The sequence below is a fragment of the Rhinolophus hipposideros genome (assembly GCF_964194185.1).
Source record: "Rhinolophus hipposideros genome assembly, chromosome: 5".
Classification (NCBI taxonomy): Eukaryota; Metazoa; Chordata; class Mammalia; order Chiroptera; family Rhinolophidae; genus Rhinolophus; species Rhinolophus hipposideros.
In genome coordinates, this window is record NC_138051.1 from 2077985 (window position 1) to 2092725 (window position 14741).

General features: G+C 44.4%; 1 protein-coding gene across 3 annotated transcripts in view; it reads left to right on the plus strand.

The window, feature by feature from the left end:
* The window catches only part of SIN3A (SIN3 transcription regulator family member A), a 64855-nt gene that overhangs the window by 45011 nt on the left and 5103 nt on the right, over positions 1–14741 (plus strand). For all 3 annotated transcript variants that reach the window (XM_081049985.1, XM_081049984.1, XM_081049986.1), the window contains 5 exons: positions 168–741; positions 2918–3087; positions 6392–6565; positions 10294–10386; positions 11274–11368. In XM_081049985.1, the coding sequence (XP_080906111.1) occupies positions 168–741; positions 2918–3087; positions 6392–6565; positions 10294–10386; positions 11274–11368 (1106 nt within the window). The remainder of the gene's footprint in view (positions 1–167; positions 742–2917; positions 3088–6391; positions 6566–10293; positions 10387–11273; positions 11369–14741) is intronic.

Below are 14741 nucleotides of genomic sequence, written 5' to 3' on the forward strand. Positions count from 1 at the left end.
CCATTTTGGTATGAAACCACATCTTCCATATTACCTTATTGTTTGGAGGTTTGGGATTGGAATCCCAGGTGCTGTGGTTACTGCGGACTGTACTGTTGGTGTGGTCTCACGCTGTTTGTTGTTGCTGTCAATACGGCACTTAACCCTTTGTGTCTGTCTCCTGGTAGCGGCAAGAGCAGGCCTCGGAGGAGAATGCCGGTGTGCCCGTCGGCCCGCACCTCTCGCTGGCCTATGAAGACAAACAGATCCTGGAGGACGCCGCGGCTCTCATCATCCACCACGTGAAGAGGCAGACAGGCATTCAGAAGGAGGACAAGTACAAAATCAAGCAAATCATGCACCATTTCATTCCAGACCTGCTCTTTGCTCAAAGGGGTGATCTCTCAGATGTGGAAGAAGAGGAAGAAGAGGAGATGGATGTGGACGAAGCCACAGGAGCAGCCAAGAAGCACAACGGCGTTGGAGGCAGCCCCCCAAAGTCCAAGCTGCTGTTTAGTAACACAGCAGCTCAGAAGCTCAGAGGGATGGATGAGGTGTACAACCTCTTCTATGTGAACAACAACTGGTATATCTTTATGCGGCTGCACCAGATTCTCTGCCTCAGGCTCCTGCGGATTTGTTCCCAAGCGGAACGGCAGATCGAAGAGGAAAACCGAGAGCGAGAGTGGGAACGGGAAGTGCTGGGCATAAAGCGAGACAAAAGCGACAGCCCTGCCATCCAGCTTCGTCTCAAAGAACCTAGTGAGTGCCTGTACTGTTGGTTTACAGAGGGAGTGAGGGGTTGGGGACCTCAGGGCCTAGTTAGACTCGCCACTGCTTCCTTTATACGTGGGGCACAGACAGGCCTCAGGGGGTCACATCCTAGCTCTGTGACTTACCAGTCGTGTGATCTTACTTAAACGCTCTGAACCTATGGATTAAGTAGGGGTGCTGCCTGTTACCCTGTGGGGTGGTTGGGAGAATGGGAGAAAAGACGCACAGCGCCCTGTGCCGTGCTTGCTGTCCAGGACACTCAGTGGCTGATCCTTTGGACACCAGGGAAGCGGGGTGGGGGGGGGTGGCGAGGAGGGATGGTCAGCGCCGTTAGTTTCCCAGAGGCGGGTCCCTGGGTTATTGCAGAGGGTTTTAAAGGAGAGAGGGACTGAACGGCAACGTTTCCATTCCATGACAGGACGTAAATTCCTGGTGGTTCATGCCTAAGACAGGTGTGAATTTTCTCATATGTCTAGGTAGAACTTCTCTTTAACCAGAGCGGTTTGTGACTAGTTCCTAATAAACAGAGATAGGTTATGGAGAGGAGATTGAAACTCGAGGTGGTATGAGACAGCAGAACAGGCAAAACAGTGATGAAGATAGAGAACTCGGGAAAAGGAAAATGAATAAGGGTTAAGGAAGCCACCTTGTGCTCTAAGTAATTATGGGCCTCCTACTTGTAAGTAACTGTTCAGTGTTGAAGTTGTGAGCCAAAAACTTTTTCATGAAGCCTTTTTTCTGTGCTCTTGAGGAAATAGCCGAGCTGTGGAGCAAATCATCATTATTTTTTTTTTTAACTGTTGCTGTTGTAAGCCCAGGTGTAGCTCCAGCCTTCTATCTGTTGAAGAGCTAATGACACTGGGATTAATTCTAAAAGCCTTTATCTATATTAACTCGAGCTTAAGAGAGACGGCTTGTGGACCTTAGTGTGGTGAGTCCACCTGCACGGGTAGAAATGAGAGAAATGGCCTCACCCTGGCGTGACCACTGACCCCCCTGGGTGTGAGCTTACACAGTGTGGTCTTGAGTGGTAATGCCACTTCACACTGCTCTCAGCTCGTGTGCCGCAGTCTGTGCTGTGCACCCGGAGCCTGATCCTGGCCTGACCACACCGCTGTGCGTAGCTCTGAGCGAGGCAGCGGCCTGTGATGCCGCACGAGCAGCTGCCGCGTGGGAACAGGGGCCGTCCCGGGCAGCCCGGCCTCCCGGAGTCCGCCCACGGCAGCGCAGCAGGCTGTCCCCCTCAGCCTTGGCCCCTGTGCGGACGGTGCAAGCGGGGAACCAAGTGTCAGTGAGGCAGTCCCTTTTGTAACTTCAATGTTAGTGAACTTTTTATTGAAACTGACCCGTGTATCGGAAAGCACACAGCTCCAAATTGTATGGCTCAGTGAACTTTTACAAAGTAAACACTCCTCTGTAGTGGTCCCAGTACCTGGATCAAGAAGCAGCATAAGCACCTCCAGCAGCCCCTCCTGCCACTGCCTTGATTGCCAGCCCAGGCCGAGACCAGATGCGCCCAGCTTTGAGCCTCAGGTAGTCGCTTTTCCTGTAGTGAAGCAAAGGCAGGCGTTTCACCGTTCCCGTGCCCCTGCTAGTTGCCAGTGTCTCTGAAACAGCCGGTAAGGTTCTCGCTGGTGGCAGAGTGGTTCCTGGGCACTGAGTACAGACCGTTCCATGTAGTTGTGGAGTGAGCATCATTACGCAGGACTTACTTGGACAGATGGAGATAGCGTCATTATTCCAGCATTGGTTGTTCAGTTCCCGACAGGTGGCCCAGTGCAACAGTCACCCTGTCTGCAGTCTGCGGCACTGGAGGAGCTTTGTGGGCTGTGACCCATGTCAGGAATGCTCTTAGCAGAGGGGCCACCAGCCTTCGGAGGAGACCTCTTCCCCGGGTAGTTTGTGCGCCTATGCAGAGCCAGCCAAGCTGGCAGTAAGTGTCTTTGTGGCTTGTCAGGGAGAAGCCGCTGGTCACGACCTAGTCACTCCGGTGGGCGGCGCTGGGGGCTGCGGCCACCGGTCGGATTTGGTCTGCGCAACAGGTTGAGAGGGATGTGCAGTCCCTGAGGGCTGGTCCTCCCGGTGCTGCTGAGCGCGGCGCAGCCGCCCTGCCTGCTCCCCGAGCCTCCCAGCAGTGGAGCCTCACCTTTGCCCTCTCCCGCAGTGGACGTGGATGTGGAGGACTATTACCCAGCTTTCCTGGACATGGTGCGTAGCCTGCTAGACGGCAACATCGACTCGTCCCAGTACGAGGACTCGCTGCGGGAGATGTTCACCATCCATGCCTACATCGCCTTCACCATGGACAAGCTCATCCAAAGCATCGTCCGGCAGGTGAGCGCCGGCAGGCTCACAGCCCTGTGGGTAACGAGTGGTTTGGTGGTGGGCTGTCGTTTCCATTGGCAACCATGGGGCAGTACTTCTGCCACAGCACTGACCCCTGCTTTGCTCAGTGTGCCCCCCCTCCCAGCTGTGAGCCCCCAGGCCTGGCGCTCTGCCCGCTGGCCTGGCCCTTCCCTCGTCTTCTGAGTGTGGGGAGAGCTTTCAGCTTCTGTAGATGCTGGTAATTCTCATACTTTCCTTGTTTAATATTTGAAGTTCTTTTTACAGGAAGGTTTCACATACCATCTTTTATAACACATTGCCCACCTTACTATCTGAGGTTCCCTCTGAGTTAGGTTTGTGGTGTTTTCCTGGGGCACTCTGGGAGCTTGTAAACATGTTCTCTGCAACAGCGATAACTTCATAGCAGAGAGCATGAATAGTCAGTCAGTCAGGTTTCCGCTCCTCTGCTTCGTTGCCTTGAGTTCTGAACTCCTGAAGGCAGGCTGTTGTCGATGCACTGCTTTTTAAATTTTTTTTTAATTTTATTAATTGATTGATTGATTGATTTTTGAGGGACTGCTTCTTTTTTTGGAAAAGGTCACCTGTCACTGTTCAGTATCAAGACACTTGCATTATTGATTTGTCTTTCTCCCAGTCTTTCTCCCAGTCGGCCCCCAAAGAGACCACACCTGTGCATTATTTTCTTTAAAGTGAAAACCTAAAAAATAAAGTTATACTTCTAGAGTCTACATTGCCATTGTAGAAAGAAAGCTTGTTGTTGCTCAGTGCTTGGTGTAAAATGTGGAATCATTTGCAGAGTGCCCATGCTTTTGCCTCGAATCTGAAAGGACGCATGGCTCTGCATCTTTCTCACAGAATCTGCTGAGTCAAGTAAGAGCACTTCATGTGACTGAGTTTTGGCATCTTCACAGAAGTTGTCAGGCAGTTTTGTTCTTGAAAGTTGAAGAATTTTTAGGCCTTCCCTTAAGCGGTCTGTGTGGTGACTAACAGAAATCACTGGATGAATGCAGTGAGTTCTGGTCATAATTTTTGAGAGACTAATCCCAGTTAACATCCCCTGAAAGTTGCCATGTGCTTATGTTTCTGCTTACAAGTTTGCTGCTGCTACAGCTAGAAGTTGTCTTTCATACTTCCAGCACAACTACTATGAATTCAATACAAGGAACTTTGTTTTTTCTTGGGGAATATTGGGAGACAGTGTGTTTCTCCAGTGTCGCTCAGCTCTAAGTCCAGTTGCCGTTTTCAATCTTTAGTTGCAGGGGGCGCAGCCCACCATCCCATGGGGGAATCGAACCGGCAACCCTGTTGTTCAGAGCTCGCGCTCTAACCAACTGAGCCTTCCAGCCACCCTAAAAGGAACTTTTTATAAGTTGAGGTTGGTTTTTGAAACAATAGACATAATTAGTCCATTTATTAGAAGCACCTGGTTATGATTTTGAGTCAATAACACATAACGTCCAGTCTTTTTATGGAAACAGGTTTTATCCAGAAACCCAAATTCAGTGCTTTTTGAAACATGTTCATGGTTCTTATCTTAACCCCTCAGTTGGTGACATCTTCTCTCAGTTCATTTGGTGTTCTCCCAGAGTTCATTGCTGACTAAAGATAGAACATACAATTCAAGGTCAAGCCATTCATTTATCTTACCGTTTCCAAACGAGTTTAAGAGGGATTTGTCTTAAGATTACTGTAGGTGGTCTCACACATCTAGTACAGAATTCAAAATATGCCCAACCACGTAGAGATTGCACTGGGACATTTTTTCCTTGCCTGCATGCCTGCCTTCTGGATGTCTGCTCATTCTCATGCTTTTCTCTGCCCCTGAGGCTTCGGCTTACCACGGCAGTGCCCCTGGTCCCAGAGCGACCTGACCTCCCATCCAGACACTCCTCTGTCTGCTAGGCACACTCATTGTGTCATTTCACATTGGCAGTAGCAAGAATCTGCCAGCTTCCGGGTGCAGTTGTCTAGTTGTCGCTGGAATAGTTACAGTGCTGCCCTTTCCAAAGACTAGAAGGGCGAACATGTCCAAGAAAGAGGGTGTGGGTGGAGAGTCAGTGACCTGGTCTACGTGGTGGATACCAGGCTTTGGATATTCTTTGTTAACACTACTTTCTCTTTCTCTGAAACATGGTATCTTAAGCTTTTCTCTTACCACGTTATAAGCATGATTTTAATTGTCCATTAGTAGCCTTTGTCTGGACTGATTGTAATTTATTCAGCCATCTCCAGTTGCTGGCTTTCCTGCCACCATCAAATCACTCACCTTCTGATGTCTCACTGTGTCCATTTATCTACAAATACTTGTCATTTAAGACTTTTTTAAATATTAAAAATAATTTTCATAGTTAATAGTACTTCAAAAAGAATGTATCTTCCTAAAAATAGAATGGCTTAGTGGTTATGAGAATTTTAAAGGAAAGTAGACAAATTGATATTGCATTGAAATTTTTGCTTGCTTGTATCTTGTTTTTTACGTTCTCTGGCATTTTGATGGATAATTTCATTTGAGGGAATTTTTATTTCACAATAGAAATATCCATGACCATGGAAAGAAACTCTGATTCAACTTTCTAGTTACCAGATAGTTTGATAAGACAGTTGTAAGTCTATCTAATCTGATAGTTTCCTACATATCAGATGTAGGAAAATAGATGGGGTGTTAGAAAGAATATTGGCCTGGCATCAGAGAGCTCGAATATTAGTCCTAACTCTGCTCCTTCAGCTTCCTCCTTCAGGGCAGTTAATTCAGCAACAGCTTCTTAAACACCTCTTGAGTTTCAGACTTTGTACAAGGGCTAAAAATACAGACTGGTCTCTAAGGCTCCTTGACACACACCGAGTTTTCTCATCTAACGTGTAAATTTATCTCGTGTGTCACTCCTCTACAACCTCTTCCCAGTACACTTGTCTGGATCAAAAGAGAGTATGTATGAAAGCAAATTGTAAATGGTAAATAAGTGCTATAAAAATGGGAAGCCATGTCACATAAAAATCTTTTTAAAGTTCTTTAGAACTTGAAATAAGTAGCACGTTAACCTGACTTGCCTGTGGTTTTGCCCTTAAATAGGTATGAAAGTTTTACTCATGGACCAGTGATATGGTTGAAGATTCTAGCTTGGTTATTCTCCAAGAAAATAAAATAGTGGTCTTGTGTGATTGATTTTTTTAAATGACCAACCCAAAAAACCTTTTTGAGCTGAGTGACAGGACCGGTTAGAGGAAGGTTAACTGTGTGACAGGGACAAGCGTCTTCTTGGTTCACTGGCACCTCGCCTTTGCTTGATTCCAGCTGCAGCACATCGTGAGCGATGAGATCTGTGTACAGGTGACTGACCTATACCTGGCAGAAAATAACAACGGGGCCACTGGAGGCCAGCTGAACACGCAGACCTCGAGGAATCTGCTGGAGTCAGCGTATCAGCGGAAGGCAGAGCAGCTCATGTCGGATGAGAACTGCTTTAAGGTGAGAGTCACTTGTGCAGTGAAGGACTGGTGGTGACTGTGCGTAGTTGGGACCGTCTCCACCAGCAGTCAAAGCCGTACCATATGGGTGCTTTGCCCAGTGATGCCACTCCCAGAGAACCTCCGAGTTCCTGTGAGCTCACTAAGGAAACACACAAATATAGAAAAGTAGAAGTAAAGTCTCCCAAGCACAGTCTATTACTTTTCCTTTGAAAAAAATTAGTTACATATGATTTTTACAATTTTGTGTTCTGCTTTATTTCTTTGAACATTTTTTCATAGGGTAGAACTTTGTAAGTATTTTGTCTTAAAATGTTTATAAATGTAATCCTTTATCACAGTAGAAAAAATAGGAAATGCAGAAAAAAGTTACCTACAATTCTTCTCAGAAATAATCACTGATGACATTACTAGACTTTTCTATGCTTGTAAATATTTTGAAAGAGATTATACTAGACAGTGTTGTGTAACTTATTTTGCTCAATTAACAACACTTCAGAGCCTTCAGCATCTATTTGTGACTCTCTGATATTTCATTTTGTAGAGAATTATACCTCTCTTGTTTGAATTATACCTCTCTAGGTTGTTTCCAGTTTTCCACCATTGTAATCGCTAATTTGAAAAGCATGTATGGAAACAATCTACATGTTCTTCCCACTATGGGGGTGGTATTATGTGAATACTGGATGGCATATTTTGCAGCCCTTTAAAGTTAATTATAAATTATAAGAATACTGACGCAAATAAAATACTATGATTGCAGCTATGTAATAAATGTGCATAGGTAAACAAAGCCTGTATGTATTTAGGAGGGCAGGTTCAGGTTTATAGTTGGCCTAGTAGAAAGATTTAATGTAAGTGTTTATTTTGAGTTGACTGCGTGTTTACTTTCAATGAGTACCCACAGTGAGTTAACAGCATATGAAACTGTTGGTGAGGGCCTGTGAAGAAATGGACAGACCCTGTAGTAGGTAAGAATAGTTGTTAGAGTGGCAGAGAGAATAGCAGGGCAAAGGCTTATTTAGTAAGCAGGAAAATCGTGTCACCAAGTGATCGTTGTCTTGGAAGTGTTTCCTCAGTAAATGTTAACAGCATGACCACTAAGTTCAGAGTAAGCAGCCTCCAGAGCCCCTGCCAGCCCCGCCCAAAACTCCAGCCTCCTCTCCCTTTATTTCTCCTATGCACATTCTATACTGCTTTTAAAAAATCAGTATGTTTAGTTCTCTCTGTCCATTCAGACCCTTTTCTATGCATTTATTATATATACGTACATATGTGTGTGTATTTAGAAATAAATGATATTAGACCGTGTATATTCTACATCTGCTTTTTCACCTAATATGTCTTAGAATTGCTCTATTTTGGTTTTTGTAGATCCAGTTTATTTTTTTTCAACTGCTGTGTCAATAGTATGAATGTACCATATATTTTTAAAAATCATTCCCTTATGTGTAAACATTTAAACTATTTCCATTTTCCTACTATCTCAAATAGCACTACATTGAATGCATTTTCTTATACTTGTGTTTTTGTGTGCTTGTTAGTATTTGCCTAGAGTAGAGACAAACAAGTGAAATTAACTGGTTAAAAGGGTATGCATATTTTTAATTTTCAATTTTAATGGATATTACCACTTCACTCTTCAAAATGTCAGGCTATACCAGTGTACACTTTCCTAAGGGCATTTATTGCATCATCCTTAGTCATTCGGTGTTATCCAACTTCTTTGTTTTTGCCAGTTAGGTGGTTAGAAAATTATGTTATTTAAATTCACATTTCCCCATTTCCTACTGTTGCCCTTTTTTTCACCCTCTTCTGTGTATTGCTTATTCATGTCTTTCACCTCTCCGGGTAGGGATGGGGTTCTTTTTATGTGCTTACTAAAATGTTTCTCGCTGTCATAATTTATCTATCACTGATTGGTCTTCCCCTAGACCTTCGGTGTCCAGCTGAGTGTCACTTAAGTGAAGTGAAATCGTTTTCAGCTCACTGAGGAGGAAATGTTTGTTCTCACAGCATATTGGTCATGTCTCTAAAATACAGTACCTTTGTAGTTACTTAGTTCTAATGTAAATACAGCTGTTTGTATTCCTGTTTCCGGTACTAAATTGAGCTGCTCCAAACCAGAAACCATGTTCTTTTCTGAGTGTGCCCCTGCCTGATAAATAGCAGACATCCAGTGACTGTGTGGAGTGAATGAAGTACAGGTGCTGGCCGAGGGGCTGTGTAGAAGGGGACTCCAAATGGTAGAGGAGCTTGACAGCCACACTGAGGACATGGTTTGGGTTTCTTGTGGTGGGTGAGCAGGGAGGCATTAGTAAGGGCTCACTGTCCCACTGGATTTGAGCTTTCAGAAAGATCAGTTTGGTAGCACGGAGGAAGGAGTAGTGGAAGGATCAGAGGGGCATGCACACCACTGGAGGCAGTTACCAAATTGGGGTGATGGGTGTGGGCAGTGTAATAATGCGGCTAGTCGAGACTTGGAGAGCTTGGAGAGTGCTGGGCGTACACGTGGGCAGGACCGGCAGCAGGAGAAGGAGCCTGCGGCGGTGAAATTGAGTTCGGTTTGAAGCATATCTGCTTAATGTCACTTTGAAGGGTGATTTCCTTAGAGCAGTAGGACCAGTCTGTACTATAGGTCGTCCTAGGTGCAGGGCAGTTAGTAAACTCCTAGGGGCAGTTTTTTCCAAATCGATTTTGGAAGAGAGAGAGAGAGAGAGAGAGAGTTGTTCTTGCCGTGTTTTAAATTTTACTAGCAGATGGGAATTTTTAAAGCTTCTCCAGAAGAGCATTAGGAACCATAACTGGCTTCTGGTCCTGTTTGCTTACTGACTGAGAAATCAGAACTCTGAATTTTAGGTTTTTTCCTGTGTAAACCTAAAGGAAAGAAAGTAGAAATAAATGATTCTCAAGCTTCCTTCTAGTATCTTCCCGGGTGATTTGAGTAGTGATCTTGTCCGCAGCAAGCCCTGAGGATGAGGGCTGTGGGAATCCAGGGGCTCTGAAAGGGGACTTACGCGTGCTATCGCCGAAACATGACTTGCTTTTTACCTCTATCACGGTATTGCTTTTAAATGTGGACTTTTTACAAAATCGCACAAATAGCATTAGCAGAACTGAGAATTTCCAGAACTTCCAGTGACTGATACCACTACACATATCAATCACTTCCTATGGCAGTATTTGTGTTCCTAACCCCAGGCGGTGTGACTCCTTTGCAATGGAAATGCGGTTGCTGCTCTGTCATGTTGATGTTTTCCACTTCACCTTGGTGTGCGAGGGTTCCTTTTTTCTTCTTATTCCTTTTTTTCTTTCTCTTTTTTTTTTAAACCACTGTAGACTTGTTTGAATCTTTGCATTAAGTCCTAGAAATGGAATTATCAAGTGAAATGGCATTGTCATTTTATAGTTCTTCTTTGCCATGTTTCTTCCTAATGAACAAACTGCTTTTAAAGCACTCTTACTGACATTGATTATTGTTTTAGCTAATTCAAGACATATGAAACATAACATGGTGCTTTTTGCTCTAACACTTCATTTTGCTGGTAGCTACATTAAACTTCCCTTTGTAATCAGCGGTCTCCTGAGCTTTGGAGTGCCTTCCTCATCTCTTCCTTTGGAACAGAGCTTTACAACTTTATTGCCTCCCCACCTCCCACCCCTTGAGAAGCTAGGTAGTGTATAGCTTTGGAGATGGTCTTTTGTTTACATTCAGGTTTCTTGTTGCAGCTTATGTTCATTCAGAGCCAAGGCCAGGTTCAGCTGACCATTGAGCTTTTGGACACAGAAGAGGAGAACTCGGATGACCCAGTAGAAGCAGAGGTATGGACAAGTATATTGCAGAAATTGCTCCGAGAGCTGTCACGTCCTGAGAGTCTGCCCACTTGACAGTCTTCTAGAAGGCCAAGACAGCCGTAGGCCTGTTTAAGTGTCAGGGCCTGATGCTTAAAGTACAGGTCATTCCTGCCATGTCTTAAACTGAATAGAAGGGCTGCCGGGTGGTAAGTATTCAGGTGATGGCAGTCATCTAGCCCTCAGTAAAGCTATCTCCTCTGAGGCAGTGTCGTGACTGGCACGTTTCTTGGTTTTATCGTGAAATATAAGAAACAACAAATGAGGTACCATCTGCCTGGTATCATCTGGACTCTTTGTGTCTTGTTTACTTTTTGTTGGGATAGATGAAGCCAGGAGCTCCCAACCCCACAGAGCAGACAGAGTGAGTTGGTTATCACAGCTGGGTCTGGCTGGTACTGTCAATGAGAGAGGCAAGCCCCATGTGTGGTGTTGGGGTATACGGAGGGGAGACTGTTTTTGTGGGAATACTGGCTTGTGGTTGCCGGATCTTTACAATTTTTTAAAGAGATGCCAGAATCCAGATTTTAATGTGAAAGACACCGATTTCCATACATTTGCCACTATCATTGTATTCTTTAACAAAACGCTCTGTGGGGAATTAAAACTTGTCAATGAGCCAGCTTCTGCACATTTATGACTTCTGGTAACATTTAAATATCTCAGAGAAACTTTGGGTTTTGCTGTCTAATAGGATTTTTAAGCTGTGTTTCAATACCAAGTAACAAGCATGTTATTATGGAAAGAAATTTTTTGACCTTGAAACTTTAGGGGTCTCAGACATTGTAGTCATAGCGTTTGCTAGGCTGCCTGCTGAGGATGGAGTTCAGTGTGTGTGCTCTCCCCACCTCCCCTAGCGCTGGTCAGACTACGTGGAGCGATACGTGAATTCCGATGCTGCCTCTCCGGAGCTTCGTGAACATCTCACTCGGAAACCAGTATTTCTCCCACGGTGAGTGGCCCAAGTTACGTGTCCGTGTGCACCTGCGCAGGCTGTGAGAGCCTTAAACCACCTTCAGATTCTTGCTTGTCACATACTCCAGTCATTGTTCTGTCTGCTTAGGACACTAGTCAAGGCTTGTGTTGCTGTTACACCAGGAGCTTACCTGGAGCCCATGCCAAAGCATCAGGGAAGGGAGCTTTTTAGAGAACCCGCAGTGACTATCCGTGCGTTGGTTAGGGACGTGTGACAGGACACAAAGCCAAGCCATTCGGGAACAGGCACACGGTTCCAGAGCCCTCTTCCCGTGGAGTCACGCAGAGTACTCAGGGTTCCCCCAGCAGCAAACTACTACTACACGTCTCCAATGCTGTCTGCCAGGGTTTTTTATTGTGTGCTAGTCATGTGGGCACCCCTGCCCAGCATGTACCCAAATTTCAGACTTCCAGAAGGAAAGCACATTTTCAGCATGAACCATATTATTTTGTACAAATCGTTTACGTATAGTGAGCTAACTCTTACCATTTAGGGAACATGGAGACTCTCCCCAAATCCAAGATCCAAACCCCCAGCCAAAGGACACAACCTTATAATAAGCAGGCTTTGCAAAGGATAACAGTCTTAGGCCTGCTCTGTTAACTTTTTATTTTTTATTTTTGGGAAATATTGGGGAACAGTGTGTTTTTCCAGGACCCATTAGCTCCATGTCAAGTCGTTGTTTTCAATCTAGTTGTGGAGGGCGCAGCTCACTGGCCCATGTGGGAATCGAACCGGTTACCTTGCTGTTATGAGCACTGCACGCTAACACTGAGCAAACCAGCCATCCACTCTATTAACTCTTTGGGGATCATCTTTTCAATTCCCCACCACTCCCACATAAGGGCAGATTGTAATGCTGGTTCTCTGAGGTTGAAAAAGAGTTTCAAAAGTAGGAAACAGGTCTTGCTGTAGTAGAGTGGCTTTCTTCCATCCCAAAAGTTTAGAATTGAATTTCATGCCTTACATTTCCAGAAAGGTACCGTGTTTCCCCAAAAATAAGACCTAGCTGGACAATCACCTCTAATGCATCTTTTGGAGCAAAAATTAATATAAGACCCGGTATTATTTTACTATAATGTAAGACCAGGTCTTCTATAATATATAATACAATACAATATGGTGTAAGACCGGGTCTCACATTAATTTTTGCTCCAAAAGACACATTAAAGGTGATTGTCCAGCTAGGTCTTATTTTCGGGGAAACACAGTATTACCCCAGGATCATTAGACTCCGCCCCAGTGGGAACTAGGAAAGGGGTGTGAGCGGAAGGGCTCTGCTAGGTTCCTGCGGTCACTGATGCCTGGCGCAGACTTCGGGCAGCTGCTCTGCCAGGCCCCGAAACAGAACAGACTTAGTCTCTGTGTTTATGAAATGGTATAATAAAAATACATGTTTCTCACTAGGTCGGCACAAGGTTTTAAAAGATTTGTAATCTGTGTGCAGAGAGTACAGAGAAGGGAGGCACTTTGATGTGCCCTAGGAAAATACAGGAATTGATGCAGTCATTCTGGAGTCCGCGTTAATGTGTGTGACCTTTACCCCAGAACTTTGGTTTCTAATTGCCTTAGAGCTGCGGTTCTCAGTCTTTTGGGCCTTGAGATTCCTTCACTCTGAGAGATTGAGCTTTTGTTTATACGAATTATGTCTGGTAGTATTTACCACTATGTTATTTGGTTGAAACATGTGAAGAAAATCTGGCCTTACTCAAATGTGTAGCTAGAAAGATAATTATTCTCATATTCTTTCAAATAATTGGGGATATTCTTTGATAGGACAAAACTCTTCGAGTGGTAGTTTCCTGAAGGTTAGTTGCGGTGTCAGTGAAACATCAATGAGCTTGTCGTAGTTAATATCAAAGTCCATTTGTGTATCTTATACTTGGAATGAATTGTTTCCACGCGTTCTATATAGCTTCATGCAATTGTTTTTTCGGAAAACGGTAGACCTCCCAGGCGTTTACACATTTTCATTTTACAATATCCAAAAAAATCACATTAACATTGCCGTTGACCTCATCAGACACATGTTTAGATAGTGGGCAGCTGTTAGCTTACGGTGGCAAGTACTAGTGTACCAAACTCCCAAGTTTCACTAGAAAGCTCAAATCTTACTATGGGCAACAATGTGTGCAGTTGTTTTCCTTGAAGTGCCAGTCTCCCTTGTTCAGTTTTGGGCACGTGTGTACCAGCTACCCCAAGCTGTCTAGTCGGTCGTCTTTCAGGTAACACTGGTGCTCCGTCTGCAGCTCAGGCAAACTCAGTGCCTTTCTTCAGGGGTTCTGTACTTCGGTGTGGTTCCCATTTCACCACATAGCATACTAAAACCATGCGAACTAAGGGATTGGGGTCCCATTTAAAATTCAGTTTCATCAGGACATTCTTCCGCTAAACCAGCTTTCTTTTTCATTGCCAGTACCTGGAAAGAAGGATACCACGGTTTCTGAGGACAGCTTGGTGCTGCCACCAGCATTTTTATTCTCCACTACTTTCGCACTGCGAGTGTGTGTGTTAATGAAGTAAAAAGGGAAGGCAAATAATGTTTTAGTACTATGATAAAAGTAATTGTGATTTCACAAACCTCCTGAAAAGGGTCTTGAGACTGCCAGGGGTCCTTGGACCAAAGAACTGCTGTCCTACAGAAATACATGTATAGAAAGACATTCACCGAAGCAGTGTTTCTAAGAGCAAAGTATTGGAAAAAGTGTAATTGTCTAGCTAAGCTTTCTCTGGTCATTGTTGGAGAGAATGAAGCTCTAAATACGCATCAAGGCATCCATTGATGAGAATTGTCTTCTTTCCTGTGTATGTAGAATAACATTAGTTAATGAACCATCTATGGAAGAATTGAAAAAATAGGCATTAAAATAATTTTCTGTGCTCTGTGGTTCAGAGGAGGAGCCCTGATTGATTCCTGTTAAGGAATGGTTAAATTAAGTCACATTCCTCTGCAGCCATTAAAGAGAGGGAGACAGATCTATGTGCGGTGAGATGAAAACATCTGCATGAGAGTCAGGGCAAAGTTGAGAAGAGCAGGGTAATATTTATAGTGTGATCTGATTTTGTCTCTTAAATCCCAAAAGCAGAACTACAGCAAGTGACTGCTTATTTAATTTTGGGAGACCTCGAAGGTTTTAAATCAAAACTGCTAACAATTGCTACCTCTGCCAAGGCAAGTGGGATTTGAAAAATTGGGGTAGGGCATGGTTGAAGATTTCTGTGTATCTCTGCAGTTGAATATTTGTTTTACAATGACACCACTGGGCACTTTTTATATGTATGTAAATAAACTTGTGATGAGTGCTGTGAACGCAGAATAAGGAAAACTCTTCTGGAGGAGTCGTGTGAG